At 36.2% G+C, this 23242-nt stretch overlaps 1 protein-coding gene across 1 annotated transcript in view; it reads left to right on the forward strand.

Annotated features, from left to right (window-relative positions):
• Nucleotides 1–19: 19 nt before the first annotated feature.
• LOC145259167 (cytochrome c oxidase assembly factor 7 homolog) overlaps nt 20–23242 on the forward strand; it is a 118501-nt gene continuing 95278 nt past the window's right edge. The window contains exon 1 of the mRNA XM_080116901.1: nt 20–256. Coding sequence (XP_079973027.1) covers nt 157–256 — 100 coding nt within the window. The 5' untranslated portion in view covers nt 20–156. The remainder of the gene's footprint in view (nt 257–23242) is intronic.

Genomic DNA, 23242 nt, shown 5'->3' on the forward strand with positions numbered 1-23242 from the left:
AACTGAACAGAAAGTTACTTCACTCCAATCAAAGCGGAAGAACCTTGTGCGTTGCAAGGAATTGTGCTTGTTTGAAAAGCAACAGCAGTTATCCCCCCTCAACAAGGGCCTGTAACTCACATGTCGCCGGTCGAATAAGGAATTTATTTTTGAATTATGGATTATGACTTAAAGGACGAAGAGCAGGCGAAGGCTTATATAGAGCGGGTTGGAGTGGAATATAGGTTCCAGTGCTTCCATGAAAAATCTCCAGAAGGTAACGATTGTGGAAAAACTTGCATTAAATGCTTAGCGTTTTCAAAATGATAAGAATTTAAGTTGCGATGTCTTAACAATTTAAGGTTATAATGTCAGTGTGTTGTTAATATTTCCCACTCGACCTTATGTTATTCAAGTGTTTTATTTTTGTTTATAAGAATTAACGAAAATAAGTACAAACCATTTTTTAATGGTTTCCTATTACATTATTTATGGAACTTTATAATTATGATTCTTTTAAGAAAATTTACCGTCAGCGTTTACTTAAAAATAAATAAATAAATAGTTATAATATATATATATATATATATATATATATATATATAAAAAAAAAAATTTTTACGTACAAACTACCTTCGTAAACAGTTTTGTATCACTTGAATGTTTCAACTTGTCGACAACCCTCACGCTTGTTCCCGAATTCGGCAAGATGCAAGAATGTCGTCAGTTACAAAACATTACAAAACATAGTGAAAATAACAACCAGGTTGAGAACAGTCGTCCGAATAATCTAAATAATAAATCTGAAGGAGAAATACTTTTTATATTATTAAATCCTATTTCAGTCATGTTATTGAGAACATGATCGATTTCGTCATTCTTTTCAAATAATTTATTCATATTTAAACAACGTTATATATATATATATATATATATATATATATATATATATATATATATATATATATATATATGATTTTCATCGTCTACGTAAAACGAGAAATGAATTATACCGAAAAAATCTATTTGCTCCTATCTTTATAATGTAGTTCAAGGGCGATAATTAATGCAAGGTTGCCAGATTGGCCTTTTTAAGGCCAACTTTAGCGAATTTAGCCTTTTTTGACACATTTTGTCCTTAAAAAATTGTATTAGGCCTTTTTCAAAATTTTGCTTTTATTTTGGATTTTTTTTTCTGATTATTTTAGCAATATATTTATTTAAAAGTAATTATAATTAAGTTATAATATTTTAAGCAGTTTAGTCTTCAAACATTGTGTAGGCCTTTTGTAGTTTGGCTTTTTTTTAATTACTATTTTACAACTATATCTATTTGAAAGCAATTGTTAGTGAAAATGTTACAAATAAATATTCTTGAATCAGCTTGAATTTCATAAATGTTATTGACATTTTTACGTTTTAACTTTTTTCAACGGTTTGGCATAACACTTTATTTGGTAGTAACTATTAAAGAAAACGTTATAATTATTTTATGTTGTTTAGAGGAATAGCACAGTAAATGTGATATTTGTATAACTCTTCATTGAACAAAATCTCCATTTACTATTTTCTTTCAGCTCATCAGAGAAAGCCAGTGTGTAGAACACAACTTCTTTCTGAATCTTTCCTAAAGAACGTGCATGCTTGCATTATAATCCAACCAATACCGCCAAAAGGCTCTTAGGAATATTGAAATCATCTAACGAAATTCTCTTTGTTTCATCTCTAACCAATGCTTTTTAAGCTAATTCCGGTTCCTAGTGAAAAAGGCCTTGAAAGATGAATAAGACTTTTATGGACTTTGAGATACATCATCCAGTGAAGCATATACACATTGCTCAAGTCCAAGTACACTTTTATATAGATGTATACATTGAAAACTTTTTGACTAATGTTCAAATTTGTAAAGAGTTTTTAATGCCTATCAACATTTCAAAGTTAAAAGTTGAAATGATTGATACCTGTATCAAACATGCAACATCATCTCTATTGCCCACTAATATTGTAGAAGATATGACCTTATTAAAAGAAAGGAAAGGTGACAAAGTCTATATATACAAAATAATTTTCATTGATAACTTTATTAGGACAATACAGAAAGTGTTTGTGATGATGAGAATTCAAAAAATCTGAGAATGTTCTAGTGAAAGAAAGGTGTTCTTTCTGAAAGCAGAAATTGAGTATCCGTATTTGTTTTGGCTGTATGTTTGTTGAAAAAAAAACAGATATAAGAGAAAGAAAAAGGTTGTTCGGGTTTTTGTAGAATGCACACATATTGGGAACTGAGTATTTCTTGTGCTGTAAAACATTACATAATAAGTTCCCTGCTTGGCACATAAATGGAGCTACTACTAAAAAAATAGCACATATCAAAATGTAAACCAAATTGGGTTACAAATGCCGTTATTTAAGTTAAGCTACTATACAAGTTTTTTTTTAAATAAAACAATAATTGAATTTGTGTTTCTCATCATCATCATTGGTTTAATGTAGATTTTATATGTGGGCATGTGTTTGACAGTTTTTAGAAATTGACTTCTAAACTAACCAATCAACCTAATTTTCTGATGAAGAAAATCCTGTAAAGCAAAGCAATGGCTTGATAAATTTTATTTTGATTTTACAGAAACAATAATTTACATGCACTCATGTGCTACAAATGATGCTGAATGCTCAGATAGTCCAAATTGTTTTCCAAAATACATGATTAAGCCCACAAGCTCGTTTTGGACAATTGTAAATTGAAGTTTCATGAGATAGCAGACGAGTTGAGGATATTACTATTTTGCAATAAGTTGAGGATATTACTATTTTGCAATAAGTTGAGGATATTACTATTTTGCAATAAGAAAATTGTGTTCAAAGTCGGTGGCGTTTTTGCTCACAGCCGATAAAAAATGTGTTGATGATTCAAAGTGTCGTTTGCAACTGCTTCAATGCTCCGGGAAAAGAAATTTGACTCCAATGAAAAAGTTATATTGGAAACTGAGGCATATTTTAGGATCAAAATCAAATTCTTCTATAAAAAGGGCATCAGATCGTTAGAGAAACATTGGAATTAGTGTACTTCTCACTTAAACAAGACTAAGTTTGGCTAACATTAGTTGTTTTATAAAATAAATTTCGGACTTATTGAATGGTGTGTTGATTTAAGCTTTCTTGCAATTAAGAATCAACACCTAAAAACAACATTCATTATCGCTGATACTTCAAACACGAACGGTGGGAAATATATTGGCATATTTCAATGTTCAGAATTGTGTGAAGTGCATTAAATGCACTTCACACAATTTTTGATAGAAATAAAAACATTCAGTTTATGTTAATTAAATTTTCAAATAATTAACTGTGAAACTTATAAAAATATAATTATTTGTGTGAGTGCAAATTCCAAAATTAACTTTTGGTATTATTGTTGAAAATACTTTGCTAAATTATATTTTTTAAGCCATTATTTATGAACACTCTAAAAAACAGTTACTTTAGAATTTAGATCAAGAGATCAGTTTCACATATAAGTTTAATGTAAAATGAACACTCACTTTCTGGCCAGATAACGTTGAATGCGATTTAATTATTCTAGTTAAATCTGAAAAGTAAAGTATTCTTTTTCTTTTTTTTTTTTTTTGCAGGGTGCACATGAATTTAAAGATAAAATTAAGAGAAGGATTTTTTTTGGGGGGGGGGGAACTGTTGTCATCTAGACTTAAGAGTTGTGGTTGGGTTAACAGAGTTTTTATCCCCCTTTCCCCCTAAAAAACACACAATTTATATCCCTTAACTTAAAAAATCTGGTTATATACTCTTAAAAGGCTATTCAAATAGACTATCGACCCAAAATGTGTAAATAAATGTTTTATATAGATTTATGTAAATAAAAATAATAACTAAATTAATGATGATAAATTTATGTAAATAAATGATTTATATAGATTTATGTAAATAAAAATAATAAATAAATAAATGATGATAAATTTATGCAAATAAATGTTTTATATAGATTTATGTAAATAAAAATAATAACTAAATTAATGATGATAAATTTATGTAAATAAATGATTTATATAGATTTATGTAAATAAAAATAATAAATAAATAAATGATGATAAATTTATGTAAATAAATGTTTTATATAGATTTATGTAAATAAAAATAATAACTAAATTAATGATGATAAATTTATGTAAATAAATGTTTTATATAGATTTATGTAAATAAAAATAATAAATAAATAAATGATGATAAATTTATGTAAATAAATGTTTTATATAGATTTATGTAAATAAAAATAATAACTAAATTAATGATGATAAATTTATGTAAATAAATGTTTTATATAGATTTATGTAAATAAAAATAATAAATAAATAAATGATGATAAATTTATGCAAATAAATGTTTTATATAGATACACTAAGGCTGACTGGGATAGCTTCCGTACATTTATATCTGATCTACCTCTGCATTCCATGTTTAAAAAGGATGTGTCCTCTATAGTATTAGACCTAACTGAATGGTTAATTGTAGGTATTGACCATTTCATACCCTCTAAAAAGTTTCAGCAAAAACCTAACAGCCAGCCATGGTTCTCTCCAGAATGTGCTGCTGCCATTGCGCACAGAAATCACTTTTTCCACTGCTTCAAACGTAATAGATGTATGGAAACTAAAGCCGTTTTCAGGACTGCCAGCAACCATTGTAAGAAAGTAATAAGAAACGCAAGAGTGTTGTATGCTCAATCTGTTAAGTCCAAAGTAGCTGAGCAGCGGCTTGGTTCCCACCAGTTTTGGCAAATAGCAAACAGAATCCTGAACAGAAGCGTGTGCTCCATCCCAACTATTATCAATGGACCTGAGGTAATCTCGTCAGCATCAGACAAAGCCAAACTCTTTGTCAAGAACTTTGCAGCTAATTCTACCCTTTGCGTCCAAGACCGCCAACCCCCAATATTTCCTCCTGTATCAGAAAACACGCTATGTGATATACGTATATCTGTATGTGATGTTGCGAAGCTAATCAAAAACCTTGATTCGAGTAAAGCAACTGGCCCTGACGGTATTCCAATTATAGTACTCAAAAAACTTCAACCTGAACTAGCGCCCATACTTACAAAACTGTTTAAACGTTGTCTTAAGGAGAATAGTTTCCCATCTCCCTGGAAAATCTCATCAGTATGCCCTGTATTTAAGAATTCAGGTGATCGCTCATCCCCCTCTCAGTACAGGCCAATAAGTCTCCTGTGCGTCATGAGTAAGTTGCTAGAATCTGTGTTAAATACAGAAGTAATCAAACATCTCAACAAAAATAACCTTCTTAGTGACACTCAATATGGTTTCCGTTCTGCTAGATCTACAGCAGATGTCCTTACAGTTATATCGCATAGGATTAGCAAATCTCTCGACGGTGGCAATCTTTCTAGGGCAATTGCTCTTGACATATCTAAAGCCTTTGATAGGGTATGGCATAAAGGTTTACTTCATAAGATCGCTAGCTATGGTATAGCTGGAAAAGTCTTCTCAATTATTAAATCATTTCTTTCTGATAGGTTCATAAGAGTAGTAGTTGAGGGGCAAAAATCAGAAGCTCACAGTATTAATGCCGGTGTCCCTCAGGGATCCATCCTGGGCCCAACTCTTTTCCTGATCTACATTAATGATCTTCCAAATCATATCCTTACATCATTTGTAGACATTTATGCTGACGACACTACCATTTATGGTAGCACATCTAAGACAGTAAACGACCAAGTTCTCTCCAATTCTCTCTCCTCTGATCTTGAGCACGTAGTACAATGGGGAAAGGAGTGGCTGGTTACTTTTAATGCATCTAAAACCAAGCTTCTCTCTTTACATCATCAACATTCTAATTCACATTTGTCATCAATTGAAATGAATGGCTCTCGTCTTCAGGAGGCCTCAAGTTTTGACAAGCTTCTGGGCTTGACCATTACTCCTGATCTTAAATGGAACACGTATATCAAATCTGTTGCCAAGGCCGCTGGAAAAATGGTGGGATCTTTCTATCGATCCAGTAGATATCTCACTGCTGATGCTATTCTCTACCTATATAAGAGCCAGATACGTCCAAGGATGGAATACTGTTGCCACATCTGGGCAGGAGCTGCTAGAAAGGACTTGTCCTGCCTTGATAGAGTTCAAAATAGACTTCGTAGCCTCGTAGGAGATGTCCTTTTCTCCTCCTTGCAACCTCTATCTCACAGAAGAGATGTTGCGAGTTTGTCTCTGATGTATCAATATTTTCATGGAAAGTGTTCAACTGAGCTTCAATCTATGGTCCCCCCTCGCCAAACTTTCACAAGAAACACTCGTCTAGCTGTAAACACTATCAATAATTTCCCCCACTCTTTATCTGTGCCTAAACCTAAACGTAGATTCCATGAACAAAGCTTCTTTCTTAGAACTGCACGCCTGTGGAATTGTCTTCCGTTTTCCTGCTTTCCGGCTGACTACAATATGGTTGTGTTCAAGTCTAAAGTAAATAAGTTCTTGATGAGCCGTTCCATATAAGTTATTAAATTTACCAAATTTTCATTACTAATGATTACTATATTGACCAATTTCTACTGTACACTCTTTAACCCTTATCCTTGAGTGGCCTCTGGGCCTTGATAATGTGGTGACGCCTTTGTAAAAAAAAAAAAAAAAAAAAAAAAATGTAAATAAAAATAATAACTAAATTAATGATGATAAATTTATGTAAATATATGTTTCCTCTACAAAACTAATGATGCCCTCTAAATTCTGAAATAACTGGTTTTTATTTCAACAGGTTGTTGTGGTTATTTGGAACCACAACAAACTCCATTTTTCTTTCTTTCTCCACTTCCATTGTTTCTCTTCACCTTCCCTTTTAAACTAAGGATGCGATAGGCTAACGCGAGCTAAACATATGAACATATCCGGCTTCAACGTACTTCCCTTTCTCTCTCCTCTGCGCATGTCGGAATTCAAATATATCAAGCTTAAACGTTCAATTCGAACAATTAACTTTTCACTTTTAGACGAAATTAATTTAAATGGAATCAACAAACTCACAAGCTACTTTTGATTGCATAAATTTCGTCCTAGAATTAATTAGAGTCGTTTGTTGTCTTGCTGGAAGCAACATCCCTAATATCACTCCTCACCAATGAATACAGCCCTTTTCGGCCCAATCAGGTCATCTCGCCCAGCCCTCCTGCAGAGCTGGGCACCAAAGATCAAGCCAAGACCATATGTGGGGACAAACCCATTTATAAGACCATTGCTCTTGTAGCAATCAGTTATTGGTAAATGTAGGGGAAACCGTTCATACCAATTGTCACTATCCAGCTCACCTACTTACTACCTGGGGAGCTGGTCCACATTTCCCCTTCACTCTTTACTCTTCACATTAAAAAACGGCCTTGTGCCTAATTTGCTCTGAGGGGAAGCAAATAAATCCAGTCATCTCGGCCGAGGATTAGGAGGAGGCTCCTAAAGCGGTGACTGACGCTACCAGTCATGTCGACCGAATCCACCAGCCGAAGGATTCCCAGTGGTAACAGCAGCAGCATCAGCCATCTCAGTAGCAGTTCAAACAGCCCTTATCAGGGCTAAACAACCAGCCCTTATCAAGGATAATAAGTTTTTCTACTAATGCGATTCACTACTGCTTGCCTCTTGAGACCCACCAACAGCGAACTTCCAGTCTCCAGCGCTTCCAGCTCACTCCAGCGGCTTCCTTCTCATTCCCGCAGTCTTTCCAGCTCTTGGTGCCTCCAGCTCACTCCGGTGCCTCCAACCCACTCCTGCAGCCTTCCAGCCCTTGGTGCCTTCCAACTCCTCCTGCCACTTTCTGGCAACCTCGCTTGCACCTCGCTCCTCCGGCCTGCAACCTCGCTTGCACCTCGCTCCTCCGGCCTGCAAATTCGCTTGCACCTTTCTCTTCCGGCCTGCAACCTCGCTCGCACCTTGCTTTTCCGGCCTGCAACCTCGCTTGCACCTTGCTCTTCCGGCCTGCAACCTCGCTTGCACCTTGCTCTTCCGGCCTGCAACCTCGCTTGCACCTTGCTCTTCCGGCCTGCAACCTCGCTCGCACCTTGCTCTTCCGGCCTGCAACCTCGCTTGCACCTTGCTCTTCCGGCCTGCAACCTCGCTCGCACCTTGCTCTTCCGGCCTGCAACCTCGCTTGCACCTTGCTCTTCCGGCCTGCAACCTCGCTTGCACCTTGCTCTTCCGGCCTGCAACCTCGCTTGCACCTTGCTCTTCCGGCCTGCAACCTCGCTTGCACCTTGCTCTTCTGGCTTGCAACTTCACATACACCTTGGTCTTCCAACCTGCAACTTCACTCCTCTGGCCTGCAACCTCACCTGCAACTGACTCCCTACCGGTCGTCCATTCCTTAACACTGACCACCTCATTCTCAGTGTCCACCGTCCATTCTGGATCGCCTTGACATCCAACCGATCATTCCAGACCCAGCGAGCAATCCTAAACTACGCTACATCTAGAGTACCTGTTCCAGACCTCCAGAACTTAGCCTCCGGTAACGTGTGACCTTCCGGACAACCAGCATCCAGATCATACAATTTTTCACTTCCTTTGCAAATAAAAGATGCACCCTCGTCTTTAACCAAACAACCTGTGTCTGTCATTCTTCTTTGCCTTTTTTGCTGTTTACTTTTTGCCCGTGTCTACCTTGTTAGTTGTTGGGTCGATTGTCCCCGGACAACCGGCTCCACAACAAGGTAATTGCCTAAAAAAGAATTTTATTGGGAGGCGGGCTCTAAGTATTAATCTGCAGATTTATCAACAATTAATTTAAATATATTTTCAAATATTCTTTAAAGATCTCTGGTATGCTTTAAAAATTATGTAAACTGTATTATGTATTATTTATGTTCCTTACTGCAAGTCTATAAAAAATTAATTTCCCTTAAAAGCATATATAAAAAGACCATTATTTCAATTTTTCAGGGAACATCTTTACTTCACTGCTAAAAAACAATACGAAATTACTAACTGATTTTTATTTCTCCAACTTAACAATATGGTTAGAAAGAAGAAAAAAAAAGAAAAATATACAAAATTCTGAGGATGGTGTTTCACTTCAAAATATATAAATTATAAATTTCAAACAAGTAAAATATTTGTTTATTTTCGCAGTTTGTGTTATGATTTGGCTTTCAAACATATCTGATACATATTTTATTTTATTCAATATGAAATTATTTTTTTTAGAAATGCAAAGTTTTGAGAGCTAACATCTTCAATATAGAAACATAAGAAAGAAGCATAAGAAACATTTCTTTTTTTAGTTTAACATTTTCGTTTTTGTTGTTGAAGGATTTTCAACTTTCCAAAATGTTGAAATAATATTTTCTTTTAATGTGACATTTTTTTAATGTAATTGTCCTTGAGCATGTTCCTTACAAACTTGTGTGTATTGTGGGGGTGTATGTCCTTGACAATCATTCTGATAACTTAGGAACTGATTGTTGAAATGAGGTATGGTTTAGCTCAGTCAAACCGCATAAGCATTATCCCCCCTCCCCCCACTTCAAATGAGATGGGAGTGTTTATTGAGGCTCCTCTATTGCAGAATGACAACGAATCCATTCACACCTATTTTTGTAATAATCAAAATGCCATTTCGGGGGAGCTGGCTTTCCCATTTTCTGAACTTTGTGACTTTAATTTTGCGGGTGAGTTTCATTTTGGTGTTTCGCTTGTACAATGAAATTTGCTATACCTTATTAGGTTCTTATTTAAAATTCAAACAAATGTTTAAAAAAATACAGAAAAATTTGTATGATGTACATACTTGTGATGGAACAAAAATATCATATTCCAAAAATTATGTACATTGATTTTTATTTTTATAAAGAAAATTAGGCAGACGTTTAGGAGGATGCCCTCCACCTCTAAATTCTACAATTTACACTTTTTTCTTTTCTTTTCTCACGTTAATCTCATCGATTACAATGCTTATAACCTTAACTTTCAGATTTTAAAAAAATTTGCAAAAAAAAAAGTTATAACTTTTATTGTTGGGGATCAGTTTTCAATTATAACATTCTGCTAAATTGAAGAACGACTGTGTTACCATTACCAAGAAATATATTTCACGGTGAATATTCCTGTCTAAAAAAGGGGTTAGGAAGGCAACTTTCTAACCCCCCTCCAGCTCCACCTCTCTCTCTCTCTCTCTCTCTCTCTCTCTCTCTCTCTCTCTCTCTCTTCTATATATTTCAGCCACGTCGTCTCATTTGAAAGAATCTTAACTATAAGAAATTGTGAAAGAAAAACTTTATTTTTTATTTATTTACTTTTAGAAGAATTTGGTAAAAATAAGAATTGAAATGGCCACTCCAAGAACTGACCTTTTGAAAAATTTTACAGAAAATAATGTGCACAGACAGAACTTCTTGTGACAAGCAACCAGTTGTGTTCTTCTAGACATGCCATGTCTATACAGACATGTTCAGCTTTCAAAAATGGCAAGTTATTCACAACCTTTGCATACTCGAAAACCTGTAAAAGTTGTCATTCATCGATCACGTGAGAGAGATGGCCACAAAATGGATGTTCAATTTAGTAGAACGTTATAATTGATCCCCAACGATAAAAGTCATAAAAATATTTTTTTTTCAAAATTTCTTTTTTAATCTGAAAGTTAAGTTTTTAATCGATGAAATTAGCGTGAAGAAAGAAAGAAGAAAATGTAAATTGTGAAATTTAGAGGGGGGGGGGCAATCTCCTAAATGTTCGCCGAAAATTATGTTTAAGCAATTAATGGAAATTGTTCAGCATTATAACATAAATATGAATTATTGTTGCATTATCTCCTTTCTTTCTTGATATATAAATATTCATAATGAAGGGCAAAACAGTTACTTCTCAGATACTCAGAAAAGTTGATTTTGTTAGCTAAAAATAAAATTACTTAATCAATTGACATGATTTTCAGAATATGACATCTTCATTCCGTAATGGGTACGTACATCATAAAGATTTTAAATTTTTCGTTACTGCTGCAGTTTATGGATTATGCTATTTTATTTTAGATAGGATTTTCAAGTTAAATTCAATTTTCACAGGATCTTTCATTTATTAGATTGTTGGTTCCTGGCCTTGGTAGAGGCCATTGTGGAAAAACATCTTCAGATATAGCCAAGAACCACACCAACATCAAGAAAATAGAAGGGTCATTAGGTAGCAAGTGCTGCTTAAAACATAAACAGAGTTTTGTATGAGAAATTGTGAAAAACGAAATTTTATAGCAAAACATTTTTATACAAGACATAAGAAAAAAAAAGTTATTTTCAGTAATTTATACAAACACGTGTTTGGTGAAGAAAAGTGGGTTAGTAGTCACAAGGTTTAGAATTGCGTTGGTCAAAATGTTCATAGTGTGAATATGAGTATGTAAGCAAATGTATGTGCGTACTAGCGTGGCATTGTGTATGTGCATGCATGTGTGTTCATTGGTTTATCTTATTCTTTTGAGTGATGTGTGCGAGTTGAGTTCTTTTGAGTGATGTGTGCGAGTTGAGTTCTTTTGAGTGATGTGTGCGAGTTGAGTTCTTTTGAGTGATGTGTGCGAGTTGAGTTCTTTTGAGTGATGTGTGCGAGTTGAGTTCTTTTGAGTGATGTGTGCGAGTTGAGTTCTTTTGAGTGATGTGTGCGAGTTGAGTTCTTTTGAGTGATGTGTGCGAGTTGAGTTCTTTTGAGTGATGTGTGCGAGTTGAGTTCTTTTGAGTGATGTGTGCGAGTTGAGTTCTTTTGAGTGATGTGTGCGAGTTGAGTTCTTTTGAGTGATGTGTGCGAGTTGAGTTCTTTTGAGTGATGTGTGCGAGTTGAGTTCTTTTGAGTGATGTGTGCGAGTTGAGTTCTTTTGAGTGATGTGTGCGAGTTCAGTTCTTTTGAGTGATGTGTGCGAGTTGAGTTCTTTTGAGTGATGTGTGCGAGTTGAGTTCTTTTGAGTGATGTGTGCGAGTTGAGTTCTTTTGAGTGATGTGTGCGAGTTCAGTTCTTTTGAGTGATGTGTGCGAGTTGAGTTCTTTTGAGTGATGTGTGCGAGTTGAGTTCTTTTGAGTGATGTGTGCGAGTTGAGTTCTTTTGAGTGATGTGTGCGAGTTGAGTTCTTTTGAGTGATGTGTGCGAGTTGAGTTCTTTTGAGTGATGTGTGCGAGTTGAGTTCTTTTGAGTGATGTGTGCGAGTTGAGTTCTTTTGAGTGATGTGTGCGAGTTGAGTTCTTTTGAGTGATGTGTGCGAGTTGAGTTCTTTTGAGTGATGTGTGCGAGTTCAGTTCTTTTGAGTGATGTGTGCGAGTTGAGTTCTTTTGAGTGATGTGTGCGAGTTGAGTTCTTTTGAGTGATGTGTGCGAGTTGAGTTCTTTTGAGTGATGTGTGCGAGTTGAGTTCTTTTGAGTGATGTGTGCGAGTTGAGTTCTTTTGAGTGATGTGTGCGAGTTGAGTTCTTTTGAGTGATGTGTGCGAGTTGAGTTCTTTTGAGTGATGTGTGCGAGTTGAGTTCTTTTGAGTGATGTGTGCGAGTTGAGTTCTTTTGAGTGATGTGTGCGAGTTCAGTTCTTTTGAGTGATGTGTGCGAGTTCAGTTCTTTTGAGTGATGTGTGCGAGTTGAGTTCTTTTGAGTGATGTGTGCGAGTTGAGTTCTTTTGAGTGATGTGTGCGAGTTGAGTTCTTTTGAGTGATGTGTGCGAGTTGAGTTCTTTTGAGTGATGTGTGCGAGTTGAGTTCTTTTGAGTGATGTGTGCGAGTTGAGTTCTTTTGAGTGATGTGTGCGAGTTCAGTTCTTTTGAGTGATGTGTGCGAGTTGAGTTCTTTTGAGTGATGTGTGCGAGTTGAGTTCTTTTGAGTGATGTGTGCGAGTTGAGTTCTTTTGAGTGATGTGTGCGAGTTCAGTTCTTTTGAGTGATGTGTGCGAGTTGAGTTCTTTTGAGTGATGTGTGCGAGTTGAGTTCTTTTGAGTGATGTGTGCGAGTTGAGTTCTTTTGAGTGATGTGTGCGAGTTGAGTTCTTTTGAGTGATGTGTGCGAGTTGAGTTCTTTTGAGTGATGTGTGCGAGTTGAGTTCTTTTGAGTGATGTGTGCGAGTTGAGTTCTTTTGAGTGATGTGTGCGAGTTGAGTTCTTTTGAGTGATGTGTGCGAGTTGAGTTCTTTTGAGTGATGTGTGCGAGTTCAGTTCTTTTGAGTGATGTGTGCGAGTTGAGTTCTTTTGAGTGATGTGTGCGAGTTGAGTTCTTTTGAGTGATGTGTGCGAGTTGAGTTCTTTTGAGTGATGTGTGCGAGTTGAGTTCTTTTGAGTGATGTGTGCAAGTTCAGTTCTTTTGAGTGATGTGTGCGAGTTCAGTTCTTTTGAGTGACTAAAATTCAAGATGAATGCTGAAATCTGTTGAGAAAAATCTTAAAAAATAAAAACTTGAAATATTTTTGGACAATAACAAGTTTGCATAAAACGTTTGTTTTTGTTCTGATATAAAATTCTTATTTATTTTTGGATTTTTGAACTTTTATGCTGTTGTATTGTGTTTCGTATGGATACAAAACTTCCCAATAGCACTCTCCCTGACGAAGCGCTAGCTCTGTATACTACCCCAGTAGTGTCCGCCATGTTACTTTATAGTGTTGACGTCGGACCCGACATATCGTTTTTTTGTGCTAATAAAAACCTTATTTAAAGGGTATACAGTATTTGTTTTACTTACAACAATTTTATTAGCACAAAAGGGTAAAAAAAAAAAAATAAATAAAAGATTTTAAAATGGATCATGCCCTGAGGCCTTCTCGATTGGACGTAAACCCTAATTCATCTAATGCTGAGCGAGAGTTTAAGCACTGGCTTGCTACGTTCAAATATTTTTTAGCGGCACTACCCCAGGAAAATCTCAACAAATTGTCAGTCCTGATAAATTTTATTTCACCGGATATTTTCGAATATGTCAGTGATTGTGGAAATTATAAAGAAGCCTGTCTCAAACTGGAGGAACTCTTTATCAAACCAAAAAACGAGATATACGCATGGCACCTACTCGTCACGAGGCGTCAGCAATCAGGAGAAAGTCTGGACGATTATCTTCAGGCATTACGAGTCCTTAGCAAGGACTGCAATTTTAGGGACGTCAACGCGGCGATATATGCTAATGAATCGATTCGGGATGCCTTTATTGTCGGAATTCAGTCCATACCATTTGCCAGCATTTGTTGGAAAATAAAACGCTCGACCTGGACAATGCAACGAGGAATATGGAATAATATTCACCAGCAGGATACCGGGAACCAACCGCTGCAGCCCTCGGGAAGGAAGAGACATCGGACTTAGATTTTAATCAAGTAAACCTAAATGCTACTAAATCAGAAATTAAATGTTGGAACTGTGGAAATTATAAACACCCAAAATCACGAAATCGAGTGTTTGTCATCGATGTAAATAGATCGGGCATTTTGCAAAATGCTGCAAATCAAATAATACTACTCAATCAACTTCTGCCTCGGTCCATTATCCAACCTTAGCCTCTATAAGTTCGAGTTCAGCAGTTCCATCGTCCCTACAGAGATCCACCGTAGAAATCCACATTTTGGGTCGGCCATTAAGAGCACTAATGGACAGTGATAGCTCTGACAGCTTTATTCATACCAAAGTAGCTGAGGATCTGGATTTAAAAATAACAGATTCCGACTTGAGAGTTTCGATGGCATCATCTGACCTTTCATCCAAAGTGGTAGGTGCTTGTTTTCCTAACATACTTTTTAACAACCGTATGTATCCCAACCAGAAACTATCAGTTTTAAATAACGTTTGTTGTGATGTGATTCTTGAACTAGATTTTCAAAGTAAACATGAAAGCGTTACCTTCAAGTATGGTGGGAGTTCAACTCCTATTAAGATTTATGGACTCGCTGTGGCTTCGGTGGAACCGCCTGAACTTTTTGCTAATATAAATAAGAACTGCAAACCGGTTACCACCAAGTCTAGACGTTATAGTTCAAGTGATAGCAAGTTCATTGACTCAGAAGTTAAGCGCCTTTTAAAGGAGGGGATCATCGAAACCTCAAACTTCCCCTGGAGGGCACAAGTGGTCGTGGTTAAATCCGATAATCAGAAAAAGAGAATGGTTATTGATTATTCTGAGACTGTGAATAAGTACATAAGCCTTGATGCCTACCCCCTGCCCCGGCTGGATGACGTAGTGAACAAGGTTTCTCAGTATAATGTATTCAGCACAATCGACCTGAAAAATGCATATCACCAGATCCCCATCAATGAGAATGACAAACCTTTCACTGCTTTTGAAGCTAACTCAGATTTGTATCAGTTCACCCGAATACCCTTTGGGGTTACAAACGGAGTTGCTTGTTTTCAGCGAATTGTTGATGAAATTATTAGTTCTGAGGACTTACACGACACCTTTGGATATCTGGACAATATTTTCATCTGTTGAAAGGATCAGGAGTAACACGATGAGAATCTGGCGAAATTTATCAAAGTAACAGAAAAACGGAAAATTACGTACAATGAAGAAAAGTGTGTGTTTTCTGTGAATGAACTGAGCTCCATGGGTTATATCATTGGATCCAACAGTCAAATTAAACCTGACCCTGAGAGGTTGAAGCCTTTAAAAGAACTCCCTTATTCAACTGACAGCAAATCACTCAAGCGAGCTCTGGGTTTTTTCTCGAATTATTCAAAGTGGATCCATAGGTATTCTGATAAGATACAGCCTTTTATTAAGACCAATTTATTTCCCTTTAATCAGGAAGCTTGAAATGCATTTGACAGTCTAAAGCTAGATATTGAATCAGCTGTAATAAAAACTATCGACGAGAATGCTCCCCTTGTTGGAGACTGATGCCTCTGATTGTGCTCTTTCTGGAGTCCTCAACCAAAATGGTAGACCAGTTGTTTTTTTCTCAACTCTACACGGCTCCGAACTAAACCATCCAGCTGTTGAAAAGGAAGTGGCTGCCATTATAGAACCAGTTAGATATTGGCACCATTACCTCTTGGGGAAGCACTTCAAACTTATTACTGATCAGAAATCAGTAAAATTTGTTTACGATCAAAATCACCATAGTCGAATAAAAAACGCTTCCATGCTTCAATTTCAACATTATCTATTGCCCTGGTGAGAATAATCTTGTAGCTGACGCATTGACACATGCGTCTTGCATTACTGTGAATAGTAGCAACAACCTCCTCAAATTGTATCAATCCTTGTGTCATTCTGGGATTACAAGGATGATGGTCTTTATAAGGAGTAGAAACCTCCCTTACTCTCTTGAGGATATTCAGCAGATGACAAAGGACTGTATTGTTTGCAACAAGTGCAAATCAAGATTTTTCCACCCTGTTGATGGGCATTTAATCAAATCAACTCAACCTTTCGAGAGGTTGAACCTCGATTTTAAAGGACCCCTACCTTCATCTACCCCAAATAAGTATATGTTGGTATTAGTTGATGAATACAGCCGCTTCCCATTTGTATAGCCTTGCAAAGACACAAGTACCCAGAGTGTGCTGCAATCTTGCTCCCACCTGTTTTCTATATTTGGCATACTCAGCCAAGTTCATTCAGATAACGAGAGTTGTTTCAAGAGTGCTGAGTACAAGAATTATATGCACGGCAAAAGGATCTCCACTAGCTACAGCACTCCATATCACCTGCAGGGGAATGGTCAAGTGGAGTGAATGAATGGAACAGTGTGGAAAGCTATTTCATTAGCATTGGAAGACAAAGGTTTGCCGACTGAACACTGGGAAGAGGTTTTAGCAGACTCCCTCCATTTCATTCGGTCTTTAATATCCACAGCCACAAATGAGACACCTCATGAGCGCCTGTTTAAACACCCAAGAAGATCAGTGTCCTGGACAGCGGTATCGTTTTGGATGACCGAATCTGGTTTTGTTTTAATGTGGAAACACAACCGGTTAACTAAATATGAACCTCTAGTTGATAAGGTTGAACTTCTAGATGCTAACCCCATTATGCCTTTGTTTGATCTAATGAGGGTAGGCAAATGACTGTATCTACACATGACTTGGTCCCGTTGAAAGACTTCTAATTCACCGATCACCCACATGACTCGAAAAACTGGAATGATACACCAGCAGATCAGCAAGAGGAAAATTCTCCCCCACCATTAGAACCACCTGTTTTGCGACGGTCAGAACGTAGTAGAAGACCACCAGATAAGTTGAATTTGTGATTCTAGAGTTTAGTGAATCTTGATTAAATTTATTTTGCGCATCAGAACTATTAAATTGCACTCCTTGTGCTGGCTGAATTAATGAGTTTTAACATTGCGAACCAGAACTATTAAACTACATTCCTTGTATTCGTTGTGATCAACCCATCTTCATACACTAATACTTGAATAAACTTTCCACCCACGGCAGGAACTTTCTAATTTAATGGAGGGGAGAATGTTGTATTGTGTTTCATATGGATACAAAACTTCCCAATAGCACTCTCCCTGACGAAGCGCTAGCTCTGTATACTACCCCAGTAGTGTCCGCCATGTTACTTTACAGTGTTGACGTCAGACCTGACGTATCGTTCTTTTGTGCTAATAAAAACCTTATTTAAAGGGTATTTGTTTTACTTACAACATATGCCTACCCATCAGCACTTTTTCTGATATTACACTTTATCTTTTCTGTCCTATATCGGTGAAAAAGAAAACTTTCAAGACTGGGGTAATTTTAATTCTGGTATCAATCCAAAGTGTCCTTTTTTTTGAAGAGCTGGATTTTTTGTGTCTAACTTTTCCCTCATGAGGAAACAAGTATATAGGAACAGTGTCAGCATTTTCTGCATTTTAATATCTAGTCTGTTTATGTCCTTTCGCTAAAACTGCATGTTATTATATACATGGCTAGTTGGTTTATGGCAGTTACCTTGTTTTTGTTTGTAAGCTCTGTTTTACGGATTTTCCTGACAATGCAATATTTTTTCTCATCTTGGCATGTTGAATTGAATCATTTTCTTCTATGCCAAAGTATTTGTATTTTTCCTGTTCTTCTAGGTCATTGATATCAGTACTTTCGTTAAGTTGTATGTTTTCTGTTTAGACTTTCTACTAACTCTGATTATGGTCGATTCTTTTGTTCAGGTCTTGTTGGCGGCCGTGGCTCAGATTGTAGGTACTCTGGCTTTTATTGAGTAATAGATTTATCATCAAGCAGAAGAATAAAGACATTGTTACAGTTCCGTTAATGCGGCTTAATGTCATGGATGTTTGCTACATGTTTATATGTATAGCCATTATTTCTTTGATTGTTGGATGGATTTTATATAAATCAAGGCATTCAGTAGCCATGTGTGGTGAACATTGTGGCGGACATTGTGGCGGACACAATATCATATTCCTTTTAGTAATCAATTCAAGCCATGCTTAAGGTTCTCTGCCTCTTTCTACAGCCCTCAGGCATCTTATTAATCAACAACTGCTCGTTGGTGCCTAAACACATCCTCCTGCACCCTGTATTTTCTTTTTCCAGGCTCCCTCCAGAGGAAAGGTGTTGATAACTGTTGTCCACAACCCTTCAATAATCTAATCAAGCAACTGCTATAATGATCATGCAGTGTTGTTAGTTGTTTAAGCTAGAAATTGGGTAGGATGTCTGTGCCAGACTTTTTGTAATTCTGGAAATCATTAATGTTTTATCAACTCTTATTTTTGTTTTATCAACTCTTATTTTTGTTTTATCAACTCTTATTTTTGTTTTGACATTTTCAGTTTGCTTTTGTTGCTTTCAGAAACATCCGCGATTCATTGGACTTCTTAATTGTTGGTACTCTTAATTGTTGGTACTCTGGATTTCAAACAGAAGCCCCCAATAATCCTCCAGCTCTTGCTTTTCCGATGGCTTTTCTACTCTTATTGTGTCCCTTATTAAGCTTTGGTAGAATAGTTGTGCATTTTTCTTTAACTGTTTATTTCTGGTTTTCACCTTATTCTTGTTTTCCTTCTTTTTAAAAAATTTTTTTTGGCAAGTGCTGGGATTTTGCCCTCAATTTCCCTTGTGATGTTCTTTAGCGCCTCTATTTTTGAACCTGCAGATGATGTAGTATAAGTATGGAGAGCAACATTAACTGGTCTGGTAGCTTTGGTAGTTTGTACTTTTGGCAGCTGAGTTCTTTTTTCCAACACCATCCTCTAGACCTCCTCGGTGGTCACATAGCTTGTGCTCTAAGGCCAACTTCTCATCATCCAGTTCCAACAGTAGTGGTGCTGGTATCGGTGTTGATAGTTGTGAGGAAGAACCATGGTCCAGTAAGGGTCTGATTTGAGTTTTTTTTATTATTAACTGCTGATGAGAGACTTGTAAGGAAGTAATTCAACAAAGGAAATCCTGATGTTAAAGTGGATTCCTGGTGAGGTGTCACTTGCTGTGCTTCTGAGATGGTGCATTGGTTATTGATGGAAATTGTGATCCAATTTCCAACAGACTCTATTTATTTCTAATTACAGCTGAAACTTGTGATTTCATGTATTCTGCCCAAATCTCATTCAGACTGTTGTGTTGCTGACAGGTTAATTTTTTTTTTTTTGGAGGGGGGGGGGTAAACCATTTCTTCTGGCTGGACAGAAGTGGAAGAATATTTCCCTTCAGGTCTCTGTCCTTTTCTTTTGTCGGGCATATTTTGTTTGAGCATATTCCATAGCCCATAACACTGTCCACTTTTTTTCTCTCTCCCATTTAGACTTTTTCTTCTTCCTTGATAAGAAGATAGTCATTTTCTGCCTCTTTTAGGGCTGCATTTTTAATGAGAGTTATTTCCTCTTTTGTCATATATATTCCCATCTGGAAAACCAGTGATCTTAGTCAGGCAATCGATGTGTTTTTTTTTTCTCTTCAGGGAATTCAGTCTCTTTTATTTTTTGGTTGGGATTTGATTTACTGTTTTTTCCATTATTTTTTTTATTTTTTGCCAACTACGATGGAGATAGGGGATCAGGACCATCTGGTATGTAGGCTTGATGGCTGATTCTGGTCAGCCTCTGTCATGGCTGGAGTGTTATTTCCATGAGTCTAAAAGGTTTACACCATTGTTTACCGCTTCACGCCGGGTGTATAAATGGGTTGAGGGTCCCTTTTTATCCTGGGTGTCGGCCTGCCCTATGTGTTTTTATTTTTCTTCATATTTTTATATATGATTCCTCATTATCAATAGCTTTTTATTTATTATTCCAAGTTGCCCTTTATTAATAAAGGGGATGCCCCCATCCACAAGTTGAGAAACATGCTGGATGGCTTGAGACAACATACCATGTTTTTAATATTTAGTCAAGGTTTACTTCTAAGAAGAAATATCCTCATGCCAGAATCTCTAACCCTGACTCCTATACAGAGAATGATGTCTAGTAGGCATTCAAGTTCTTGTAGATTGCTGTTTTAAAGAAAGTAAAATCGTTTTTTCTTAGTTTTTTTAGGGATTCCTCTAACCTATAGTTTAAATATATTTTTTAATAAGTACAGGTGGAACGATAAAATTGTCGCCCTAAAGAAAACAACACTACAGCTTTATTTTAAAACTTTTATTGAAAAAAATCAGTATTTTTTTTAACGACCTACCCCAGCATGGTATAAAGACCCCCAAATACCCCATATTAAGAATGGGTTTCAAAATAACCCCCCAACCTCCCCATGTTAAGAATGGCTTTTGAGGAGGTTGCCGGGGGGGGGGGTTTATTCCGAAAGCTGTTCTTAACATGGGAAGGTTGGGGTGTTTATAATATGCTGGGGCATGTCGTAAAAATTTACCAAAAAATCAATTCAGGTAATTTGATTATGTAGTAGAGCTGACATCTAGTCAATGTAGCCGCCTTCAGCCTCAATCACCACCTTGGTACAGGTCCAGGACTGGAAGCATGTCTTTTCCACAAGCGCCAGCAGGAGCTCAGCAGATGGTGGTGATTAGGCTGGCTTTAGTGTTGTGGGAGGTTATGTTGGTGATGTTCTCGACGTATAACCAAACAAAGTAGTCCAGCAGGCTCTGGTCGGGGAGGACCAGTCAGAGAAGGGTACAAAGTTATAGCACTCCTTCTAAAGCCAAGCCTGGGTCTCTTTGGATTTGTAAGCTGGTGCCAAGTCCTGCTGCCACACCCAAGGACTGACAGTGGTGATCTCCTGATTGCATCAGGGGATCACCACACTTTTCAGCACATCCCGGTACACTTTAGTGTTGACTTTGAAGTCGACTTCGATGATGTAGCCCTCACTTGAAACTACACCAAAGACCATAACCGTGGGTCATCCGATGTTGAGCTGTGCCCTCACGCATTGAACTGTCTGGATTTGCATTTTGACGGTGCTGGCACGGTAGAGAGCATGAGTTGTCAGTGGTGCATCTCCGATTTTGCTCCTTGAACATTGTGTTACTTTTAGACATGATAGAAGGCTCCTATTGCTCTTGGGATTTGTACACAACTGGCCAACTGGTAGATGGTTTACAACAACAAAAAAAGAAAAACAGTTTTCATCAAATGGAAATGGAATCATGTCATCTTTTATCGGGCGACAATATTATCGTTCCACCCTGTATATATCTGTTGTTTAAAAAAAAAAAGTAGTGTCAATTTTTTTAAAATTTATTTTTGTCTGTGCAATTTTTGTTATTATGATTTATAGATTTTAGTTTTACTGATAGTTTAGCATCAATAAATTTTTCATTGCACCGGTAATGGAAAATTTAGTCTTTGTTGTTTTTTTTTTATTTTTTATTTTTTTTTCAATTTGAAATCCGAATTTAGATTCAAATCTTTTTGTTTTGTTCCATTTTTTTAAGATTCCCAACATTACTCAGAACATTTCATCCAATATAATCTATGACATTCTTTAAGTGCATTTTATCAAACTCTGGAATCTTTCTGTTGAACTCTGAAATCTGTACAGAGTTTCAAACGGAAACTGTCACTTAGAACTGCTTACCACTTAGTACTTTAATCTGTTATGCCATGGATCATTATGGATAATTTTAGTATGAATTTTAGGAACCTAAAAATACAATCAGGATTTACTCAAAACTTCCACCGACTAATGGCTGACGGAACGATATGTTTACTCCTATGGATTAAATAAAAAGGTTTCATTTAAAATTCCATACAGATTCCAGAGTTTGACTGGAAGATTCCAAAGTTCAACAAGATACATTTAAAGGTCAGTTACATCAGCCAAAACATTGTGAGAACATCCAAAGAATATTGCGTAGTCCAAAAAATCCAAATCGAAAAATTGAATACATATTTTTTTTTACAAATGAGGCAGTTAGATTTACTCCTAAACTAATTATTTGATCATTAGGAATTGTTTAACACAGCTGCTAGGTAGTAGTGTTTGTAACGTGAACTATATTTAGTTTAATTTAGTTTTATAAAAGGGAGGTGGACGGTCTTTATGGAATTTATATATCTCTGATAATGTGAACTTTTAAAAATTGGTATTAAACATCAATTAATAAATATTCCGACAATTTCAGTTTCTTTGGAGTATTTTAATATTTTATATGGGGTGTAGTATGGCACAACTTCCCATTTGAAAATTCTAATATTTCAGATTTGCATTGGATTTTATTTATTAGATACCAATCAAGCAAGACTACCTAAATTTCAATTTCTTCATAAAAATGCTTAAGTTTTAGGCATTTTCTAGAATTAAAATCATGTCATTTTGATAAAAATTAGAATGTATCAAGGTTAGTATCATTGTACAGGCATTTTCTAGAATTAAAATCATGTCATTTTGATAAAAATTAGAATAAGTATCAAGGTTAGTATCATTGTACAGGCATTTTCTAGAATTAAAATCATGTCATTTTGATAAAAATTAGAATAAGTATCAAGGTTAGTATCATTGTACAGGGTGGGGCATAAGTCCTGTTACAAAATTTCAGAAGTATTTTTTATGATAATCTATCTTTTATTTATACTCCTATAAATTCGTGTTTCTTGTGTGTGCATTGATATTCATATTAAAAACACTCTTTTCTATTTATTTAAATATTTATTTAAGAAGAAAAATCACAAATTTTACAGAATTTTAGGGTTAAAATTATATAAAACAGGCAACTAATTCTTTTTAAATGTGGCATGAGGCCAGAAAGGGTGTGGGGGGGAAGATGGGTGTCGGGGGTCGTCCACTTGTCTATTCCCTATCACTAGTTGCAATCACCACAATACCGCATTCACTCTAGGAGTTGGATCTACTTAAAGCCCCAGATGACAATATGTACAATTTTTTTTTTTTTTAACAATAA

This window comes from Euprymna scolopes, chromosome 34, assembly GCF_053919585.1.
Source record: "Euprymna scolopes isolate OS-2025 chromosome 34, ASM5391958v1, whole genome shotgun sequence".
Lineage (NCBI taxonomy): Eukaryota > Metazoa > Mollusca > Cephalopoda > Sepiida > Sepiolidae > Euprymna > Euprymna scolopes.